This window comes from Phytophthora ramorum (genome assembly GCF_020800215.1).
Source record: "Phytophthora ramorum isolate Pr-102 chromosome Unknown Phyram_PR-102_s0001, whole genome shotgun sequence".
In the NCBI taxonomy this organism is placed as follows: domain Eukaryota; phylum Oomycota; class Peronosporomycetes; order Peronosporales; family Peronosporaceae; genus Phytophthora; species Phytophthora ramorum.
In genome coordinates this window covers 5,204,879-5,226,230 of record NW_027150647.1, presented here as the reverse complement: position 1 = coordinate 5,226,230, position 21,352 = coordinate 5,204,879, and the positions used below count along the sequence as shown (strand labels likewise).

The following is a 21,352-nucleotide window of genomic DNA, read 5'->3' as shown; positions in this document are numbered from 1 at the left end:
GTCTACACTATCATATCATACTTAGTCTCGCCTCCATTGCGAAGCTTGTAATACATCAGGCTCCTCCCTCGCGCTCGGCAACCCCTATACAACTGCCGCGGGGCACGTCACACACTCGCGATCATGCGCGCAAACGGTAGTGCTGCTGCACTTGTTGCCGGCGCTGCTACGGGCGAGGGCTTGGTCACCGAAGAAGCGGAGGTTTGCTTCACACCCGAGGCCAGAGTCGATGCACACGATGCCACTCGGGGCACGACAGCCTTCGGAGCCATCATTGGCGGAGCCATTGCGCCGGTGGGAGACGTCGGAGACGCATACCCAGCGGACGCACAGCTCGGCGGTGACGAGGGACTGCGAGACGCCGTGGCAGGTTTCGAGTCGCCGGCGTTCTCCAGCACGCGCACAAAGCGACCCTTGATCCGAGGACGGTCGTCGGCCAGCTTCTTCCTGCAGTCATACTTGATGCTCTTCTTCCAGGTGCGGTTTTTGCGCTTCTCGTGGAACTTCTGAAGGCGCAGCTTGCGCGCCGCGGGGCTGTACGATCCGATCTTTTTCTCCGTCGAGTTCGAGGTCGGCGAGCCTACGTTGAGGACGCTGAGGAGCGAGTCCGTTGGTGCACTGATCGACAGCGAAGCCGTCGCGCTGCTTGCTGCAGACACGCGCGCCTGCTCCTTGCGCAGCTCTTCAGCAGCAGCCGAGTTCGCAGCCACCTGAGCCGACGAAGAGGTCGCGGACGCATCTGTAGCAGCCGCGGTCTTGGCGTCCGCTTGCTTCGCGTCCTTGTCCGAGAAGATGCTGCTGCGCTTCTTGCTGGACGTGCAGGTCGGCGACGGGATCTTGAAGTTCATGGTGTCGAAGCTCATGAGGAGCTTCTCGGCGTCCTTGGTGTTGCTTGACTCCAAGCGGATGTAGGCCGGATCAACTGTGGGCGCAATCAACGCATCAAACGGCAAAGGATGAGCACGCGTTCGTCTCAGCTGTGTCGGTTTCGGTTCGCATTGCAAGGTGCAACAACAAACAGAAAGAGCAAGGAACTAACCGAAGGTCGAAGCCATCTCCGCCGGGTCCTCGAAGGTCAAGCCGCCGCGCAGGAACGACGGCCCGAAGCCAAAGTCGTTGACGTCGTCGCTCGTCGAGTGGTCGTCCATGCTGAGCGACAGGTCTACCTCGTCGTGTACGACCCAATCGATGTCCTGGTTCAGGCGGTCGTCGAAGTCCATGGCGCGCAGGTAGTCGTCGCTGATCCAGCCGTCCAGATCGAGCTCGAACTCGTTCTTGAACATGTCGTCCAGCCGCGCCTTCTTGGCGTCACTGGCGGCGGTCAGTACACCCGCTGCATGCGAGCGCTTGTTGCGTTGCGCGAGCTTCTCCTGGGGGGACACGCACATGGCCGGCTTGCTCTCCTCGATGGGGCTCAGCATCATTGCGATCTTTTTAGAGTGGATCCTAAACTGGGACGACGGGTCGACCCAAACAGGAGCAACAGTGGGTGGCAGTGGTCCAACACCAAGCCGACAGCGTCTTCTAGCTAGTCGTGAAGCGTCGCTGTCTCCAGTTGACGCCGTTCAGTGGTGCTCGAGCGAGGAAGAGTTGCAATGCAAATGCAAACGCAGCGCGCGAAGGTGGGAGAAGAGCACGGTGGAGAACGAGAGAGATGGAAGATCGTCGGCTGCTTGATCACGTAGCCGCTCGCCCACTGCAAGTAGCTTGTCGCGCTCGGAGCCGAGTTCTCTTGCCGCAGAGGATTTCAAAATGGACTGCTGGCCGGGAGGCTCGCGGAAAAAAGCACATCTTTGGCAAAAGAACAGATATAAAAAGCAAGCCGGCGGATCCGCTACCCGATTGGCTGAAAAGAGGATCCCAATCGATGATTGGACAAAACTAAATCTCGCAACCGTACGAAAACGGTTTCACCGGATGATGCCGGCTGAAGTTCAACAGACGCCCTCCCGACTAAGTTCCGTTCGTTACTCGCCTTACCCATAAAAAGCGACTCTGAACTTTGTCTTTGTATTTGGACAAGGTCGGACGGGTGGTAAGATTTACTTTAACGGGAGGCAAATTTGCGCGTAGAGCGGGCGTGTGGTCCTAATTCGAAAAAGTGAAACCCTTCGCAAGCAAGCAAACAACGGGGCCCGCTCTGGTGGTCCGACTGCCGACCACGTCCAGCTTGGCCTTCCTTCATCCCGGTGGGCGATGCCGCTGGTCGTTTAACTCACGCGCAAATGAGCTAAAAGAGAGCGCCAGTGGCAGGCCTGCTGCTCTGCATGTATGATGGCAGTGCTCCATGCTGGTCTGAATTTCCGACGCTCGGCGTCAGGGCGGGAAGGCAACTGGCGACGCGAGAGCGGCCATCGCCGCCCTTATGGGCCCCGCGCCCCGGCTTTCGCAGCCCACGAACCCGCTCGCGCGTGACCACTGCCGGACCGGGCTGCCGGTGCTGCTGAGAGCTTGTCGCGGTGGTTGTGCCGGCCGACCTCATTGCATTTGTATCCGCGTCGGCAGAGAAATGTTTGACAGCCGGCGGTGCCGACACACAACACTATGCAAGGGCCCCATTGCGGAGACCGTGGTCTGATATCTTGAGCACTCGTGAAAAGCACTTTTGTATGTACACCGTACGCCGGAGAAACTGAAGATTGGACGAGCGAGCGTCGGCCTCGTCAACTTGCACTCGTCGGGCGGGCTCGGGTGCAACCCGCAAGGAGCAGGCGCAATCGAGTCGTTTGCGCTGCTGGGGTGAAACGAGACGGAGAAGGGCTCACCGCCAGTCAAGCACTGCAAAAAAAGCAGATTGTTTCCGAAAAAGCACCGACGGAAAGCCCGGTGATGGGCTGCCCGGCCATCATCTTGCATCGCACTCGCTTACCAGCTTTATCTGAGATCCAGTGGCGGGGCTGGCAGGCTGGCACTACATCTACCAGCCTGATACATGTAAGCGCTGTTCCCGCTTTGCCGAGGCACTTCAAACCTGCCCCGCCACCTTCGCCGTCGATCCACTGCTAGTCGCACGTGGCGAAGTCAGCCTTGTCGGACAAGTTGTCCTGACTTGAGGAAAAAAGCACTTTATAGCGGCCGTAATCGCACCTATCAAAGCCGGACTATTCATCCCACTCATACTGAAGCTGCCGCGATGTCCAAGAGGATTTCGCGCACGGATTTCGCGCACACAAAGGTATCTCCGAGTCGGAGTCCGACTGCAACACGGTGTGCACGCGCGAGAAGCAAAGTTCTTCATTGCGCTGCGATGCGCATTCCGAAACGTGCTGAAGCAATGGCAATGAGTCATGCTCAAATCCAATTACCAGTAAACGAAAACGGCAAAAGCATGAAAGCGACCACCGGAACGGGGCAGGCACTTCAAACCTTCCGAGTCACGGTTTGCGTTTCACGGTGCCACAGTCAAACGCCAGTGAACTTCAGCCAGCGGTGCTTGCACAGCCTTTCGAGGACCCCTGCACCCAGTGCAGACTGCAGGAAGTCAGCAAACAGCACCAAAAGTTGCCATGCTCCCTCGCATCAGATGGGACGAAGGAGGGCTTTCGGCCCGGAATCCGGAATCCGGAGGTGCTGCAGGAGCTCGTGGACTGCCGGTACCGGTAGTGCCGCGAGGTTGGTTGTAGTCGCCATGGTGGAGCGGAGCGGTCGAAACTGCAGCCGCCTTGGGTTTTAACGTTGTTCAGCTGGGCTTTTTGCCGCTCGAAGCCCGACGCCTAAAACCGGCCTCGGGCTCAGGTAGAGTTCGACTATCCTAGTCGTTTGCGCAGGCAACAAACGCGGCCCCCGAATTTGTGGACGCGGCTGAGCTGGTCCGCTGGCTGATCCCGTTGCGACCAGCGACAGATACCAAAGTCGCCTCTGCCGTCTGAAGGAACAGGCCAGAGAACACCATCACGTGCTGCTCCACTCGCGCTGTAGGGCTAGCGCAGCCATCTGGCAGACATTCTCGGGCAAGTTAGCACAACCAGCGAGTCTCTCCCGGTTCGTCGCGTTACTTTGTCTACCAGCTTGTCTAAAAGACCAATTCGCCACCACAACCAGCAGAGACGACATATTTCCGTGAAAGCAATAGCGGAGACGTAATTCCTGGCATGTCGTCGGCGCATTTATCGCGCGACCGCGCGCAGACGCGCAGGATGCACCAGCGCGCCATGAGGCAAATCACGGACGTGCTGGGCGTCTGTCTCAACTCCACGCGCGCCAAGGAGCACTGGACGTGCTTGCGTCGCGACAAGCACCAGGAGCTGTACGCCAAGCGCACCGACCCGGGCATGACCAACGGCTCGTCCGTGTATTATTTAGCCGTGAACGAGGCTTCTTGCGGCTTTCAAGAGGCCTTCGACCTGCTGCATTTCGACTCGACAGCGCAGTTCCGCCTCATGATGAAGCTGCTGCACGGCCGCGACTTTAAGGACGGAGCGTTGCTGTCCACGCGTACGAAAGAGCATTCGGTGAGCGACTGGACCATGGACACTCAACACGCAGCCGTGTGGTTCATCTACCAGGACCACCGCAAGGCGGTGCTGCTGCGCGAGCAGCACCTGACGTTTTTCCAGACGCTCAAGATTTTCCTGCCCGACAACCAGCACCAGCATGAAAACGACTATCACAGTGCAGCGACGTCCATGTCGGCGGCGTCCTCAATGGCTGGGTTAAGTGCTCGGCCGTACGAAGGCGTGCACAAGCGCACTTTAGCGCTGAGCTGGCTGCCGTTTCCGCGCCCGCACGAGGCAATGATCGAGACGGCGCAACAAGTTGATCTGCAGTACACGTTGATCGTCGAGGAGATTTCTCCTGACCGATTGCGGCTCTCGTGCGTCACCAGCTCATTTCACGACGACAACGACGGCCCTGTGGCTGGCTCGCATCGGGCTGCACGAGCCATCGCCCGGCGAATGGCTTTGCGGTCGGTTGGCAAACTGGAGTCGGCTGTGGCGGCGTCTCGCATCGGCGACTGTCAACTGGTGGCGCCGCACCAGTGGGTCAAGAACGAGGAGCGTGCGAGTTGTGTCATTTGTTGGAAACGGTTCAACGCCATTTTCCGTCGGCGCCACCACTGCCGCCTCTGTGGTGAGGTCATTTGCGGCTCGTGCAGCTCGTTGCGCAGTATTAACATTGTCAGCGTGAAGACGAAGGAGGTTCAGAAGACACGCATCTGCCACCTGTGCAACCACAAAGCTCGACTCCAGTCCAACACGCACGCGTTCTCCAGCAAAAAGCACAGCAGCAGAGCCCCGCGGTCCCGTCAGGACCGGGAGGCTCATCCCGCGCAGCTTGAGTACGACTCGGAGCTTCCTCTCTCCTATCAATTACTATCGGGGATGAAAGTGGCGGCTGGTCACGGCTGGCGAGACTTCGCTTTGCCTCCGCCACCTTCAGCAGATTTCGTGCTGACACAACCGGCGATGTTGGAAGACGTCGAAACCAGCAACAGTACCAACGAGTTCGAAGATGCTGACGAGGGCTACATCGGAGATTTACCTGATCGATTGGTGGCCACTGTCACGAGCAAGATCATTTCCATCAAGTCTATCGCGCGCAGCACCAAGCACTTCTGGCAGCCGGCGTCCTCAACAACGTCAAGCAAGAAGAGCATGTGGTCACTTCAAGCGCTCGAGTCGAACAGCGTCGAGTCCAGCGTGAATTCCTCTGGCTGGGGTGAAGCAGGAGGTAGTGGTGGGGTCAATACCTCCCAGTCTGGGTTTAACGCTTCCAGGTCGTTCCTACACCCGGCAGCGGTGGCCTCTAGGTCGCGGAGGAAAGCCCAGCCGATTCGCATTGCGGCTGAGTCAAGTAGCTACAGCTCGGCGGACCGATCGTTCTTGTCTTCCTACACTGGAGTTGACTCAAAGGAGCGAGAGGAAGAAGAGCTGAGGAGGTTTGATCATCGCCGAACGTCGCTGATGAGCTCGACTGTGGGCCTGCTGGACCAGGACTCAATCGCAGACGAAGGCTACTTCCTGCCCAAGCTGGAAGGAAAGCGTGAAGAAGAGCGGCTCAAGCTTCTCGAAGTGATCGTATCGCCTGCATGCACGCTCGTCGATCGCACCATTATGCATCGAAGCTGTGAGGTTGCTGCCGCAGCTTTTGGAGTGACTGCCGCCTTCATTGCGCGGGTCGACGAGGAGTACGTACTGATAGAGCACTCTGTCGGCACTCGCGATTTAGCAGCGCAGGATGAAATCTTGCGGCGTGAGTCGCTATGCGACTTCGTACTCGTCCAGCCTCCATACCAGCCCTTGGTGGTGCTCGATTGTCTCGCCGACCCACGGACACGAGAGATCCCGATGGTGCAGCACCTGAGAATGAGGTTCTTCATCGGTATCAGCGTTTGTGTGCGTGGCCTCCCAGTGGCATGCCTGTGCGCATTTGGGCAAGACGACGAGAGTTTAAGTGAAGACGAAGACGGGAAAATGGCGGCGTCTCACTACGATTTGCGTATCCTAGAAAACGCAGCACGTTACATGGAGGACGAGCTGGAGAGTCTTGTCCACGGACTGGAGTTGTGCTAGTCCTGGTGGAGACAAACGACAGGGAATCTCCTAAATGGGCTCATCACGCGGCTCCACCAGAATCTCGTTGACAGCCACGTATGGCGGCTGCGTCACAGCGTACAGCACAGCGCGGCCGATATCTTGAGGCTTCAGAACCTCGCACTCTGTTGTAGAGTATTCAGCGGTGATAAACGTCATTAGAGACCGCGCAACAGTAAATAAAGAACGCAGTTTGCAACACGAAAGCTGGCTTACCCGACGGTCCTCCGTACAACTTCATAGCCTCTTCATCCACTCCACTCGCGGCGTTTGCGTGCTTCACCAGATCCGTAGCGACATTCCCCGGCTGCAAACACAAACACAAAACAACGATCCGATCTGACGAGTGAGTTCCCGTCTTCCACCGATTCTCATCTACCTGCAGCTCACCTGGATCGACGTCACACGCAAGCCGCTGCCAACATTTTCAAGCCGCAGCGCCTGCGAAATGCCTTCCACGAACATCTTGGACGCCGAATACACGCCCAAGCCAGGGAAAACCTTGCGTCCAGCGTCCGATGAGATGTTGACAATGTGGCCGCTCTTGCGAGCCAGCATCTTGGGCAGCACCGCCGCCACTCCGTTCAGCGTGCCCTTGCAGTTGATGTCAATAGTCTAAGCAGCACCAACACCGCGTTAAAAATCTTCTTTTCAACAGGATCACGACCCACTCACCCGTTCCCAACTGTCCTGGTTCACGTTCTTCAGCAGCTCAAAGGGCATCACTCCAGCTGCACTCAATACACAAAAGCTTCAGCATTGAGACACCACTCTCAAAAGAAGGTACTGTAGTCTCCCCACCATTGTTCACGAGGATATCCACAGCTCCGAAAGCCGCTTCCGCCTTGTCCACGAGGCTCTGCACCTCCTGGCGGTTGGTGACATCCGTCTGCACGATGAGAACGTCCCCAGTCGTTCCGATCTGCTGCTCGATGCGGCTCTTGACCGTCTCCAGCGCCTCGAGGCGTCGAGCTCCCAGCGCCACCTTCGCCCCCGCTGTCGCCAGCTCCAGAGCGATCGCTGCGCAACATCACGAAGGGATTAGGGACACAACAGTTTGATACGCACGTGATGATACAGGACGCACCGGCGCCGATGCCTCCCGAGGCGCCCGTGACCACCGCCACTTTGCCACTCAACGGCGCGTTGCTACTCATCGTCAATAATGATCTCGTGTCCTGCAGCAAACATGTACTAAGTTCGATTTAACTGCTGCTGCATGTTTGTATCCGATAAGTTGAAAGTCACTTGAAAATGTACGAGGACTGCAAGCCACCTAGACGGATCTGTCTCGAGGCTGTACGAGAACCTCGTGTTGGAATTCCGATTGCAATCACGGCGACCGTGACTATGTTGCCGTGTGACTATGTGTGGACCCGGCAGTTTAGCAGATCTGTGATGAGCATAGTGAGACCAAGATATGCGGGTCTTTTACTTGGGAAGGGGCTCAAGCCCGCTTAAGAATCGTTAGCGCTTAGGAGCTGTAGCGATAGCGATTCAATCTTACTTTCTTTTCTTTTCCATCCTAGTGCAGACTCCTGGTTATACGGATCGAGTGCAACTTCGAACAGGGTTCTGAGCCCAAGCCAAGAGGTAGCCTGCGGACTTTCGACTGCGTGAAGGCGATCCAAGATGACGGAGCCATTGAAGTACACGAGCGATGGGGTTCCAAAGAACTGGAACGGAAAAGACTGGCAGCAGTATAAGTGGGCGATGATGATTGTCTTCAGGAAGAAGAAGCTCGTCGACGTCGTGGACGGCGCCGTGACGAGAGACATGCTGACGTCTGCAGAGACTGAAGCAGATTTTGATGACAAGCAGTTAACGATCATGCAACTTATTGGGATGTCGTTGCCAGCGGATATTTTTCATCAAGTCCGAGACAAGACCACGGGAACCGACATGTGGAAGGCGTTGTGCGTAATCTATGAGAGCAGGGCAAATAAGACGACCATGGCTCATAGAGCAGAAAGCATTCGGCACGAGCTTGAGATGTTGAAGTTGGCCCCAGGTGGAGATGTTAACAAGCACTTGAGTAAAATGTTCAACTTGAGAACTGAATTGTTATCGTTGAATTATCAATTTGATGACATTACGATGGTGGAGTTGATGCTGAATAGTTTGCCTCATCAGTACGAGTTTGAGAGTCTGAAGAGTGGAGTTCGGTACAATAGTGCGGACAACTTCATCACACCGGAGCGCACCCGAGAACTGATTCGCGTCGCTGATTCGCGCCAAAAGGCCTACCAGGTAGCCAGAGGTGGACAGCGGGGCGGACCAAAGATTGGTGGCAACGGGGGAGAGAGCAGCAAGCCGAAGACTGAAGAAGGACAACAGTATGGAAACAAGAGCAAGGACTCGAAGAAGAAGCGAGTGAAGAAGTGCTACATCTGTGATAGCACTGAGCACCTGAGGAATAATTGCCCCCAGAAAGCGAAAGGTTCGGAAGGTGGTGGAGCTAATGCTGCTGAGCAGAAGCGGAAGCCGCGTGCGAACATGACAACCCGGCGGGAGGATAGCGAGTTGGGAGGCTCATCTAGTGAGGATGAAGAAACGAACGAAGCTACCAGTCTTCTTGACATGCTGCTGCTTGACGCAGGAACGCCAGACGACGTCCAGAATGACGAACATGGCAGCGCGAGCGATGTAGGGAACCTCGTTGACGGTCAATATGATGGGATCAGCGATGGTGAAAGTGATCACGAAGAGGCAGGGAGTAATTCGCGGAGTAGTTGGTGGTACTTTGATACCGCAGCTAATGTTCACGTTACGGGCAACCCATTGGACTATGTGACTTTCACTCCGGATTCCCATGAATCTCAGCATGTGCAAGGAGTAACCCCGGCTTTAGCTTCTCGAATTGCTGGAGTAGGAACTGTGGAGCTAGTTACAAATGTCGATGGCGAACGCGCTGTTGTTTATCTGAATGATGTGTTCTTCGTGCCTGGGGCTACCCACGGGTTATTGTCGATTGGTTTGGCCGCAGAGCAGGGTTTCGACTTTGACTATTACCCTCAAGTGCGATCGTTCAGAGTGCGCGAAGATGGGCGAACCGTCATTGTTGCAACACCCCATGATGCAACATGGGGATTTCAAGTGACACATCCGATGAGTGATGATTTGGTTGCGCCGCCAGATAGTGCATTGTGTAACTTCACTGCTGCAGAGGGAGTGGCATCGATGAAAGTATGGCATGACCGTTTGGGCCATATATGCCCGCAGTATTTGAAAGTGATGGTTGACAAAGATCTTGTTCGTGGCATGATGTTGCGCCGGCGGGAGCTGGGAGCCTGCGATGCCTGTCACATTGGCAAGCAGAAGCAAAGAGCACACCGGAAGAAGCTGAACCGAAACATCACGAAGCCGAATCAAGTCGTCTATGCTGACTTGCTGATTCCGAGCAAGGACAACGGAACCAAGTACGAGGCAGTCCTTGTAATTATGGACGGATACTCGCGGTTTGTCACGATTCACTTGCTGAAGAGCAAATCCAGTACCGTTGTTAACCAGCACATGAAGGAGTATGTCTTGTGGGCAGAGCGTCAAGCTGGGAGACACAAGATTGAGCGAGTGCTGACGCGGAAGGTGAATCTGCAGTACAGAGTCCATCAAGTTCAGACAGATAAAGGTGGTGAGTTCGTGAATACAAACATCGAATCCTGGTATAAAGCGCATGGAATCGAGCACATACTCGTGGGTCCAAAGAGTTCGCAGCTAAACCTATGCGAGCGCACCCATCAGTCTCTGGTTGAGATGACGAAAGCAACCATGCATGATGCTGGCTTTCCACGGAGCCTCTGGCCAGATGCGCTACGGAATGCAGTGTACATTAAGAACCGCACATATAACAAGGGTACACAAGGTATTCCCTACGAGATGATTTTTGCTGTGAAACCTGATTTGCATCATATCCGCAAGTTCGGCGCTCTCGCGTACGTCCACGTGCCAGTCAATCCTGGGCGGAAGAAACATCATGATAACGCAAGATTGGGTTTCGTTTTGGGTTATGCAGAGGATGTGGTAGGCTGCAAGGTCTATTTCCCTGAGAATCGAACTGCAAAGTTTGTATCGGATCTTCGTGTCACGGAAGACGTGGTGTACCGAGACCGGCATGGCGTATCGTTGGAAGACGAAGACTTGGAGTCTCTGCACTTCACGCGTGCCGCGGAGACGCCCGCCCCGAGTGATTCTGACTCAACGCTTGATGCACCTACCATGACATCGTGTAATGATGATGACACTGTCGCTGCTACTATGGCGAACGAGACCATGGCCAGTATGACTATGGATCTCGAGGGAAGTGAGGCGTGCGCAGCTCCAAACGCAGCTCCGACTCGCTCTGCACAACGACATGTCGAGCTTAGTGAAATGCGCGCGACCACGTGCCAGGCGAGCACAGCAGATCTAGGTGGTATCACTGCCGCATTGCCAAGTGTGGAGACGATGGTACGCACTACAGTCGATGTCTCGAGTGCGCAAACGGAAGCGCAACAGGTGTCTGTGTGTCACCAGAGTGAGGAACTAGCCGTAACTGATGTTCAAGATGAGAATCAGAGTCTACCGACAGGAAGAGAAACTTCGATGGAGATGAAGACAGATCAGCCGCAAGTGTTACAATATGGAGACGATAATGAGACTGGGTGTTCGGCGTCGGAACGATGTGATGGGAGTGAATCGGTTGTGAGTGTATGTGGCACGGCAGCTGATGATGCTGAGCTCATCGTGGAAAATGAAGAACCTGCAGATGAAGACGACGATGAGTCTGTCGTGGCGAGCGTGTGTGGAGAAATAATGGGAAAGCGTCGACGTGATGAGACTCCTTCTGAGGAGATTCGCGTGGAGCTGAGTGCGGCTAAGCAGGAACCGAAGCGCAATCGGACAGGGCTTCGCGAATATCACAAGCGCAAGAGGCCTGCCTACTTCGATGACTATGTGATGAATGTAGCGCAGCGCACAACACGCATACTCGATAAGAATGGCCGGCCGATTCGGGGTAGCGATGTGAGAATCCCGAAGAATCGTCGAGCAGCTTTGCGTAGCAAGTATTGCAACTTCTTTTGTGAAGCCGAACTGGAAGAGATGGCAGCATTGAAGGCTCGCCATGTCCTGGAGGAAATTATATACGAGGACGTTCCTGAGGGCGCAAAGCCGATTAAGACTAAGTGGGTATATGATACCAAGACGGATAGTCTAGGCTATGTGGTACGCTTTAAGGCGAGACTCGTAGCGCTTGGGAACTATCAGCGCCCAGGAATCGACTTTCATGACACGTTTTCACCCGTGGCGCGTATGTCTTCGTTCCGATTGATGGTTGGGCTAGCTGCAGAGCTGGATCTAAAACTATTTGGGGGAGATATCAACACGGCGTATCTAAACGCGGGTCTAGGAATCAAGCAGTACGTGAGTTCGATTGAAGGATTCCCTTGCGAAGTCGATGGACACCTCTATGTGGTGAAGAAAGCATTGTATGGATTGAGACAGTCAGGACGAGAATGGAACACAGAGCTGAACCAGTGGATGATGGATCATGGTTACCAGCGATCAATGACTGAACCTTGCTTGTACTTCCGTCTCGAGGGTGACATGACTATGCTGGTGTTAGTCTACGTAGATGACATCTTGGTGGCGACCAACGCTGAAGGGGAGAAGAACAAATTGTTCGAGGACTTGGACAAGGAATACGGCATCAAGGACCAGGGCTTGTTGAAGCATTACCTTGGTGTAGAGGTGGAGCAAACCGATGAATGCGTTGTCATTCGGCAACATAAGTACGCACACGAGATTGTGGAGAAGTTTGGGTACGGAGGGGCTCATCCGGTTGGGAACCCGATGGAGGTGAATGCTCGCTTTGAACCCCTCGGTGAGAACGAGGATAGCGATACTAGCTTTCCCTACCGTGAAGCCATAGGAATGCTGATGTACCTGGCGACGAGTACACGGCCAGATCTTGCATTTGCACTGAGCCAACTCTGCCGCTTCGTGGCGAAGCCTTCTCACAAGCATGTGGGTGCATTGAAACGAGTACTGCGGTATCTCGCAGGAACGGAGAACTATGGAATTACGTATACACGACAGACAGCAGAGTCGAAGAGTATGGTGCTCGAGGGCTATTGCGATAGTGATTGGGGAAATGATCCCGAAACACGCAAGAGTACTACTGGATTAGTGTTCACTCTGGCTGGTGGGGCAGTGTCTTGGATGTCAAGACGCCAGACCATTGTAGCGTTGTCTACAGCTGAGGCCGAGTATGTGGCTGCATGTGAAGCTGCAATGGAGGCAGTTTCGGAGAGTAACATTTTGCAGGAAATTCTTCCGCAGCATGATGTGAAACTACGCATTGGAATAGACAATCAGGCAGCACATGTGATGGCAACCAATCCTACTTACAGTCGGCGAACTCGTCATATTGAACTACGATGGCACTACGTGCGCGAGCAAGTTGAAAAGGGTGTTATTGAACTGCACAAGGTGTGCGGTGATGTGAATCCGGCAGACACGTTTACGAAGCCCCTCGACAAGTTACGTCTCAAGCGGATGCTGGCACTTGCTGGCATCGGAGGTGTAGATTAGTCGAAGCTGACACTTCGAGGGAGGCGTGTTGGAATTCCGATTGCAATCACGGCGACCGTGACTATGTTGCCGTGTGACTATGTGTGGACCCGGCAGTTTAGCAGATCTGTGATGAGCATAGTGAGACCAAGATATGCGGGTCTTTTACTTGGGAAGGGGCTCAAGCCCGCTTAAGAATCGTTAGCGCTTAGGAGCTGTAGCGATAGCGATTCAATCTTACTTTCTTTTCTTTTCCATCCTAGTGCAGACTCCTGGTTATACGGATCGAGTGCAACTTCGAACACCTCGTTCACTGCCACATCTGCGGGTTGCGTGACGGCGTACAGCACGGCACGACCAACGTCTTCAGGTTGCAGCTCTTCGCATTCTGCAGGTAGTAGACGTATGTTATTCAAGGTGCAGCAACTGTTGGAGACCGCGGTGTACCTGGTTCCGCCTCGAACATTTCGGTGGCCTCTTCGTCCTCACCGCTGACAGCATTCGCATGGTCCACCAGAAAGGTAGTGACGTCGCCGGGCTGCAATCAAGGGCATTTGTACAGCAACGAGTAAGTCGATAGCCACCTGTAGATGTCTTGAAAGCTTCTACCTACCTGGATGGAGGTCACGTGTAAGCCGCTGCCAACGTTCTCGAGGCGCAGCGTCTGTGAAATGCCTTCCACGAACATCTTGGACGCCGAATACACGCCCAAGCCAGGGAAAACCTTGCGTCCAGCGTCCGACGAGATGTTGACAATGTGGCCGCTCTTGCGAGCCAGCATCTTGGGCAGCACCGCCGCCACTCCGTTCAGCGTGCCCTTGCAGTTGATGTCGATCATCTGCAATACCACAAAAAATCTTCACATGAGAAAGATATCCTTGTTTACCGTCCCGAAGCCTCACCCGGTCCCAACTCTCCTGGTTCACGTTCTTCATGAGTTGAACGTGCATCACCCCAGCTATCAGGATACCGGTACACCACACACCCAGTATCAGCACCTGCTCCAAAAGAGTCTTCAAAGTCCGTCGTCACCATTATTGACGAGGATGTCCACAGGTCCGAAGGCGTCCTCCGCAGTGTCCACAAGGTTCTGCATTTCCAGTCGGTTCGTCACGTCCGCCTGGACGACGAGGATGCTCCCACTCGTGCTGATCTTCTCCTCGATCTCCTGTTTGACACTCTGCAGCGCCTCCAGCCGCCGCGCGCCAATCGCCACATTTGCGCCTGCCTTCGCCAGTTCTAACGCGATTGCTACAACCAACTTCAGCTATAACAGATGCCTATACAATAATCAGATATCTACCCGATACATACCGGCGCCGATGCCTCCCGAGGCTCCCGTGACCACGGCCACCTTGTCGCTCAGTGCGCAACTCATCATGCCGGTAGACCTTTGTCAGAAACTGTATTAAAATACAAATTTCTATGTATTATATACAAATACCTACAACAGTGTGCTGGAAGCGCATCAAGCATGAGATCGGCTCGGCTCCTGTTGGCGCTAACGAACGCTGGAGCACGCCGCGTGGCCCTCTCCTCGCAGGTTATCCTACGTAAGCCGCTGCCCTGGCGTGCACTGTCCTCTACAGCGAGCAAACCGCCGTCCAACCCGTTCGAGATCGACCTGAACGCGTTGCAAACCCCGACATCGACCACCGAGAATTTCACTGCGGACGACGCGAAGCGAGCGGCAGTGGCACAACAAATAGTCGCGCAACGGGAAATCGACCTGCTGCATGACGGTACTGCGTCGTGGGATAAATGAATTGGGGTTGTTGGGGTTTAATGGACATTTTGGCGTGCGGTGCAGAGATGTCAAGTCTGTTTGGGGAGGAGGTGGCCGAGTATGGGGCAGACAACTCGTCGCCCCGTATGGAGGACGCTGTGGCTGCCTTTGAACAGAGCACAGAGGAGGTTGTGGTGCCGGAACCTGCTAGTGTCAGGGTGGAACAGCCTCCGGTGTTGATGAAGGAGGAGAAAGAGATCAAGCCGAAGAAAAGAAAGGAGACGAAGGTTTCGAGTGGAGAGACGAAGGTGAGTGGACAAAGCGATCATATGGTGGACGTGCTATTGCTGCAGGGTCCGTGCAGCTTTGTGAGGAATATTTGGACCGGGTGAGTTCACAGGGTTGAGGGTGAAGAGTCCATACGCAATACTGAATTTGAGTTGTGTGGCGGCACAGCGGGGACGTGAAGAGGGAGGAACTGCAGCAACAAATTCAGGATCTAGCCGACAAGCTGGAAATTGTGGTCAAGAACCGCAACTATGACTCGGAAACGATCATTTTGAAGATGCTACTCGAAGCGCGTGAGGATCAAGTTGTCGTCTTGTGCTGGAACAGTAAGTTTCAGCATAGTTGTCCGCGTTCGCAATAGTATGTCTTCTGATGGTGGATACTCGCGCTATTTCGTTTGTGCTTCTCAGTCAGCCTCAGCCAGTCACCGTTCATTGTTCACGCACTCGAGCTTATCCGGTCTCGTGTCATCATCGTGAGTCCGAGCAACGTGGAGCACGGGCCGCTGCCGGCGAATGTTGTGGGCGTGCTGTCAGGTAAATTGGGCCGCTGATACTTGACAATTGCTCCACGCGCTGAAAAGTCTGACTAACACGCGCTAATGCACCATGATTTTCTCTTGCTGCCGCAGGCTTCAGGAATCACTCTCTATCACTGGCACTGAACGCCGCTGTCAACCTCCGTGGAACTGGCGTGGGCAAAACGAGTTCTGCTGGTAAAGAACCCCCCCATAAAACGAAGGCGAAGAAGAAAGTCCTCACTTGTTTCTTGTGTGGGGAAGCGGGGCACATTCGAAGCAAGTGTCCACAGCTACCAAGAAATAAGACGTAGTTGGTGAACAGAGCTCAGCTGTCGTGCACCTTTGCTGCGACTTCCCCGTCAAACACTGCGTTGTGACCATCGAAATGAGAAAACGTCGATGCGATTGCAGCACACTACATGCAACAGATTGTTTCAAGTTGCAAATTGGTGCACCCTAGCCTGGGGCGCCTCGAGTGCTATGAATCAACGAACGTTTGGTGGTTTCGATTATATTTTCGGGGAAAATATTAGGGGCAATGTCTATTGTATAATTATTGCAGGGAATGGGTGGAGTTTTGCTAGCCGAATCGAGCCAAGGTCTCGACTTCATTTACTTCGCTACTTGGGTTGCTCTGGCTTTTCAGCCTCGCCGCTATTAGATCACCTCGTCTTCTATGAGGCCTATTGGTATTTCGTATTTTCACCTATGAGTTCAAATGCAGCAACCATTTACCGGTACCGTACGATACACTCCAGGCCAAAAATACGAACACTCGTACCAACGCAGCGTCCCCTGCAAGCGGACTGCTCCGAATGCGTGAACAGCCTAGTCATCCGGTCAAGTGTGTGCACTAATTTAGTCCCGGACTTGGTCAACGGACCCACGTGCCCTTCGAGGAGTGGCCTCCGTGAAGCCCAAAGTATCGAGACAGCAGAATGAGACAGCGAGGAGGAGAATGATCCAGTCATGGTAGAAGACCAAGGCGTTTCCGCACAGACATCTGAAGTAGTGAAAAGTAGCTCAATAGACAGTCTGATCCCCTAACTGTAATAACCCAGCTTCTGTTATTGATACATGTAGAGAGTTGAATTATACTAGTAATACTCTCGGTTGGACGACACCTTATGGAATGGAAATCCGTGGTTTTTATGTTGGTCATCAATGCTCGCGAAACATTGGTCAGGACAGCCGCTTGCTCAATTACATGTACAGATACTGCAACTGCAGTCAATGAATACATGTATTCAACGTTTTGGTCAGACCACCCACCTTACCATAAGCCTTACGCTAGCGTCCGATCAGATTCTTGATAGCTTAACTTATCCTGAAATTGGCGATGCAGAGAGTGAGAGAGAGAGAGGTCAGACTTATCTATTTAACTTTACGGCGTACTTTATAGTACAAGATGTCTAGAATTTCGAAGTCAGGACAGCAACGCCGGTACGCGATCCGGTGGCTGTACGTGACTCATGACCGACGGTGGTGCCTCTTTTGACTGCCTCGACAGAAGTCGTAGGCATTTGAGTAATCGTGTGCCCTGAATTATGGTGTGTGGTCTCCTTCGTTCGCGTGTTGCCAACGCGCGGCAGGGCTCAAGCGTTTCTGAAATTCGGTTACACCGAATGTTTTAAAAACACCCGGTTGCGTTGAATCCAGAGTACATATGGAACTGAGGATCCACCAAATCCTGTTCGACTTCAGATGCAAAGCCAGATGCTGCGAGAATCTTGATGAGTGAGGCGTTTCCTCAACAATTTGTTGTCGTGACTGCCATCCATAAATTTTTAGTAAATAGGACCAACTATTTCGGCATAAAATGGACGAGGCGTTCTTTTTTGGGATATGCTATAATAAATTAGTATTGCGTGACCCATATTTAGTAATAATACAGACCTTTTTGGGGAGTTATAAACACAACTTCACCAAATATACTATTTCAAATTTTAGTAACATCAAATATAATAAATCACAAAGCGATAAGAAAACCTAGTTTTTGTACAAACGTCTTTATCAGCACTTCCCAGTCTCGCCCTAGTACACGAGGCACGCGCTTGTGCTCCTCCCGCCGTGTTATTTAACATGTTCGATAAGCCACCTTTCATTAGAGAAAATCGAGATAAACATGGGCACGTGATTCCAGTGCTTTGAGATTGCCTTCGCAGCAGTGGAAGGTTCAAATCGCCAGGGTGCTGCCAATGGGGGCATTCTGAAAACCGTACCCTTTTGAATCTAAATGGGAAGTCTATGGAAATCGCCCCAAACCGACACTATGGGGATATGTACTACATAGTACACAACTTTACTTCCGTGTACTTGCTACAGCCTGGTGAACGTGGTCTAGCATCAATACTTCCGTTCTGCTAGACCGCGCTCACCAGACTGTAGCAGGTCTCTCGAGATACCGTTCGAGTGGGAGTTCGACAAGGCTTTAGACTTTGAGCTCCTGGATCTCGGGCGCGTCTTCATCGTTCTCCTCAAAGTGGCCACGCTTGGCCATGTAGTCGTGGAGCCCAGCAGTAGGCCCACCACGGCGGCTCGACCGTAGATGCCCTTGCACAAATGAGCAGCCAACTTCGTGTACGATCATCCGTACCGCAGCTTGGCCACCGTGGGGGTCCCTCTCGTGGGCACCATCTTCGCCTACCAGTCCACGAACCACGGCATCAACCGGGTGCAGTCGATCATGCACACGCACAAGTGGTTTGTCACCCTGCGGAGCTCGACGGAGCTCGAGTCGAGCGAGGCCATGTACCTGTGAGCACAATAACGCGCCCCACCGTTGCGAAACCGAGGTACGCTTGGCTGACCACAACGCAAAATATCCAATAAGCCGTACTTGCAAATCGCTCCTGATGCATTATAATACATATGTATAATAATAATGTAATAATAGTGAGCCAGCAGCGATTTGCTAAGTACATGTATAATAGCAGTTAAGGTTTGCTTCATTTGAAAAACACATCCCGATGTCTATCCTGCGGGCGAGTGATGGACCGAATCAATGTACAGTACTGGATCTCGGCGGCCACAACGTGTTCTACCATTGAGAGACTCTTAACTCTCCCAGTTTGGTAAACGCAAGATGTTTAGCTACCGCAGAAGGGCGATGCTTCTCTTCGCCTCCGCCGGCGTCTTGGCAGTAGCGCCGACTCCGTCGGCGGCTTTATCGTTCTCGAATTTGTTTAACGACGACAATGACGACCCCGGTTCTCAAGAAAGCAGCACAGTACCAGTAAGCCAGAGTGAGAGCGGAAGTGACGACGATGACCTCTCCGACGGATCAGACATCACACCACAGCAGCCTATCCTGGATGCCGAGAAATGGTTCCTCACCGAGCAGGAAATCACCAGATCTAGAGGTGGCGTACCGCGGACAGATTTGTCGGTTTACACGACTGGCAACGCGGTGACATCCTACACGGCGACGAACGAGTTCTACAACGCAGTCTACGATGACCTCAGCACAACCAAGGAAGGCGACCGCGTCATGCTTGCTACGTGGCTGTCCGCCCTCGTCCCTCTCAAGCCTGACGTTGACCCCACAGGAGCCAAAACAGGATTCAAGGAAGTGTTCGCTGGCGTTGTGGAGCGAGGTGGAAACGTAGACATCCTGGGCTGGGCGAGCATTGCCGGGGGCTACATGCCCTACAATTACAAGGCTCGGAACGCTATCAACAGTATCCCGCCGTCCCCCATCAACGGAGCCCGAGCGCTGTACATTTTTGACGACCGCATCAACCTTATAGCGTCCCACCACCAGAAGACGCTGGTCATCGCGGCGAACACCTCCGCGGGTAGACACTACCAGCCTGTGGCATACGTGGGCGGCATCGACCTCGCCATTGATCGATGGGATACCATGTACCATAACAACACCGCCATTCGCGACGCAGGAAACATCACATACATCAATAAAGGTTGGGTGGACGGCCACCTCCGAATACATGGACCAGCAGCGAAGGATGTCGCGAACAACTTCGTAGCTCGCTGGAACTCGGACTATTTGCCATGTCGAGGTCTCGATGACGAGCTGCTTAACTTTGAAAATCCGTCGTACGAGGACATACCCTCGCTGGACTATGGCAGCAGCAACACCACTGCGAGCCTCGGCAACCAGAGTATCCAGATCACACGAACCTTCAGCTGTACGTACAAGCATTACAAAGAGTTCGCGCCCAAAGGCGAGAACTCGCTGTTCCACGCACGTATTAAGGCCATCAAGAACGCGAAGAACTTCATTTACATTGAAGACCAGTACTTTGTGTACGTGCCCGAGCTGCTTGATGCTTTGATGGAGGTGATGCCGAGGATCCAACGCCTTATTGTCGTCACGAAAGAGCAGACAAACGCGTTCACAAATGGAGGCTACATCAAGTATCTGTATCAAAATGTCCACCCGCTGCGATCGAAGTACCCGAACAAGTTCAAGATCTACACGACCAAGGCAGACCGGAAGCTGCTTATTCACACGAAGCTCGTGATCATTGACGACGTGTACTTGTCCATCGGCTCGGCCAACTGGAACCGTCGCAGCATGACAGCCGATCCAGAGCTGAACGCGGATGTCGTCGACGGCGACACAGTGATGTCCCCTGAAGGTTTGACCGTGGGCAAGTTACCCCGGGATTTCCGCATTCGCAAGTTTCAGGAGATGACGGGACTCAGCTACGAGAAGCTGGACGACATGACATTCGTCGAGGCCGCGGACCAGTTCAAATTGGCTGCTATGGATGAATCGACAATATTGGCAAACCTAGAGATCGAGTATCATGCCTACTTCGTGGCGATCATCGACACCATTCGCAAAGTTTCGGATCCAGAGTTCACGTGTTACTGACTAACAGCGATTTTCAGTGACTAACAGCGATTTTCAGTAGGGCGACCACCGTACATTTAATTTAATATGGTGCTCAAATAAGAAGCACGAACCAGTACGAATCGCGATTTAAGCATACCATTGGAAAGACGTGTGTCTTGTAAACTATTGGTTGCTTCGAAATACTCGATGCACGATGGCCACCTGAAAATCTCCCTCTATTTTCAAGCCCTCAAAATGGGGTACATTTCACCTCGGCGATCCCTTGGAGGCAATATTCCCTCTTTTTTTCATTCGTATATTATCTGAATGATCTTGTAAAAACTCAAATAGGAGTTATTCGACTTGCAGCGAGTAAAAGGTACTCACATATGTTTGATATTCAGTTAGGTACGAAACTTGAAGGGTTATTTGTGTGGCACAATAGTTATCGCCGTTTGGAAGTAAGTAAACAGCAAGAACCAATCAAAGCAATCCTTCATTTCCCAACCGTGAGTACCCCACCTTTCTGCAGCTATCTGCCAGTCACCCCTGGCTGGGTCTCAACGTAAGTTTTAGCCGATAAAATAAACCTTCGTTAGAAAACAACCATTTTTTCAATCACAACTAATTATTTAGGCCCCTCCATACTTTCCTCTTTTTTTGCAGGAACTAACGACACACAAATTGATTTGATTGGCTGTTGAAATCCACTAATGGTACTAATTCTCCTTTTAGAGTTACCGAGATAATCGCCTTTAAAGTTGAGTGGCTGTTTTTCGCACTTAAATTAAGTTTACAAAACGACGGCCTTTGTATTTTGAATATCCAAGGTGACACTAAACCGAGCATGCACGCTCACAGAACAAACACCTTTGCCTGTCACCACCATGTCGACAAGCCGCACATCAACAAGTCCCCCACGAGATTATCCTAGA

General features: G+C 53.1%; 6 protein-coding genes across 6 annotated transcripts; 3 read left to right on the top strand and 3 right to left on the bottom strand.

The window, feature by feature from the left end:
* Positions 1-107: 107 nt before the first annotated feature.
* Positions 108-1,424, bottom strand: KRP23_1348 (Zinc finger protein CONSTANS-LIKE 3; the record flags this gene model as incomplete). The annotated part of the gene is made up of 2 exons (XM_067884089.1): positions 108-922; positions 1,040-1,424. 2 exons carry the CDS (start codon positions 1,422-1,424, stop codon positions 108-110), a joined length of 1,200 nt encoding a protein of 399 aa, XP_067751921.1.
* A 2,667-nt stretch (positions 1,425-4,091) lies between these two features.
* KRP23_1347 (FYVE, RhoGEF and PH domain-containing protein 3) lies at positions 4,092-6,512 on the top strand (the record flags this gene model as incomplete). Its single annotated transcript, XM_067884078.1, has 1 exon — positions 4,092-6,512. The coding sequence occupies one exon, from the start codon at positions 4,092-4,094 to the stop codon at positions 6,510-6,512; it is 2,421 nt and encodes an 806-aa protein (XP_067751920.1).
* A 30-nt stretch (positions 6,513-6,542) lies between these two features.
* Positions 6,543-7,690, bottom strand: KRP23_1346 (putative oxidoreductase; the record flags this gene model as incomplete). The annotated part of the gene is made up of 6 exons (XM_067884066.1): positions 6,543-6,658; positions 6,750-6,840; positions 6,924-7,148; positions 7,209-7,264; positions 7,335-7,553; positions 7,621-7,690. The coding sequence occupies 6 exons, from the start codon at positions 7,688-7,690 to the stop codon at positions 6,543-6,545; spliced, it is 777 nt and encodes a 258-aa protein (XP_067751919.1).
* Positions 7,691-13,341: 5,651 nt separating this feature from the next.
* Positions 13,342-14,463, bottom strand: KRP23_1345 (putative oxidoreductase; the record flags this gene model as incomplete). Its single annotated transcript, XM_067884055.1, has 7 exons — positions 13,342-13,354; positions 13,428-13,470; positions 13,530-13,620; positions 13,696-13,920; positions 13,985-14,040; positions 14,115-14,333; positions 14,397-14,463. 7 exons carry the CDS (start codon positions 14,461-14,463, stop codon positions 13,342-13,344), a joined length of 714 nt encoding a protein of 237 aa, XP_067751918.1.
* Positions 14,464-14,556: 93 nt separating this feature from the next.
* Positions 14,557-15,927, top strand: KRP23_1344 (uncharacterized protein; the record flags this gene model as incomplete). Its single annotated transcript, XM_067884044.1, has 6 exons — positions 14,557-14,824; positions 14,893-15,196; positions 15,265-15,422; positions 15,507-15,632; positions 15,728-15,811; positions 15,878-15,927. The coding sequence occupies 6 exons, from the start codon at positions 14,557-14,559 to the stop codon at positions 15,925-15,927; spliced, it is 990 nt and encodes a 329-aa protein (XP_067751917.1).
* Positions 15,928-18,725: 2,798 nt separating this feature from the next.
* Positions 18,726-20,456, top strand: KRP23_1343 (Phospholipase D A; the record flags this gene model as incomplete). Its single annotated transcript, XM_067884033.1, has 1 exon — positions 18,726-20,456. One exon carries the CDS (start codon positions 18,726-18,728, stop codon positions 20,454-20,456), a length of 1,731 nt encoding a protein of 576 aa, XP_067751916.1.
* Between the last annotated feature and the right edge of the window lie 896 nt (positions 20,457-21,352).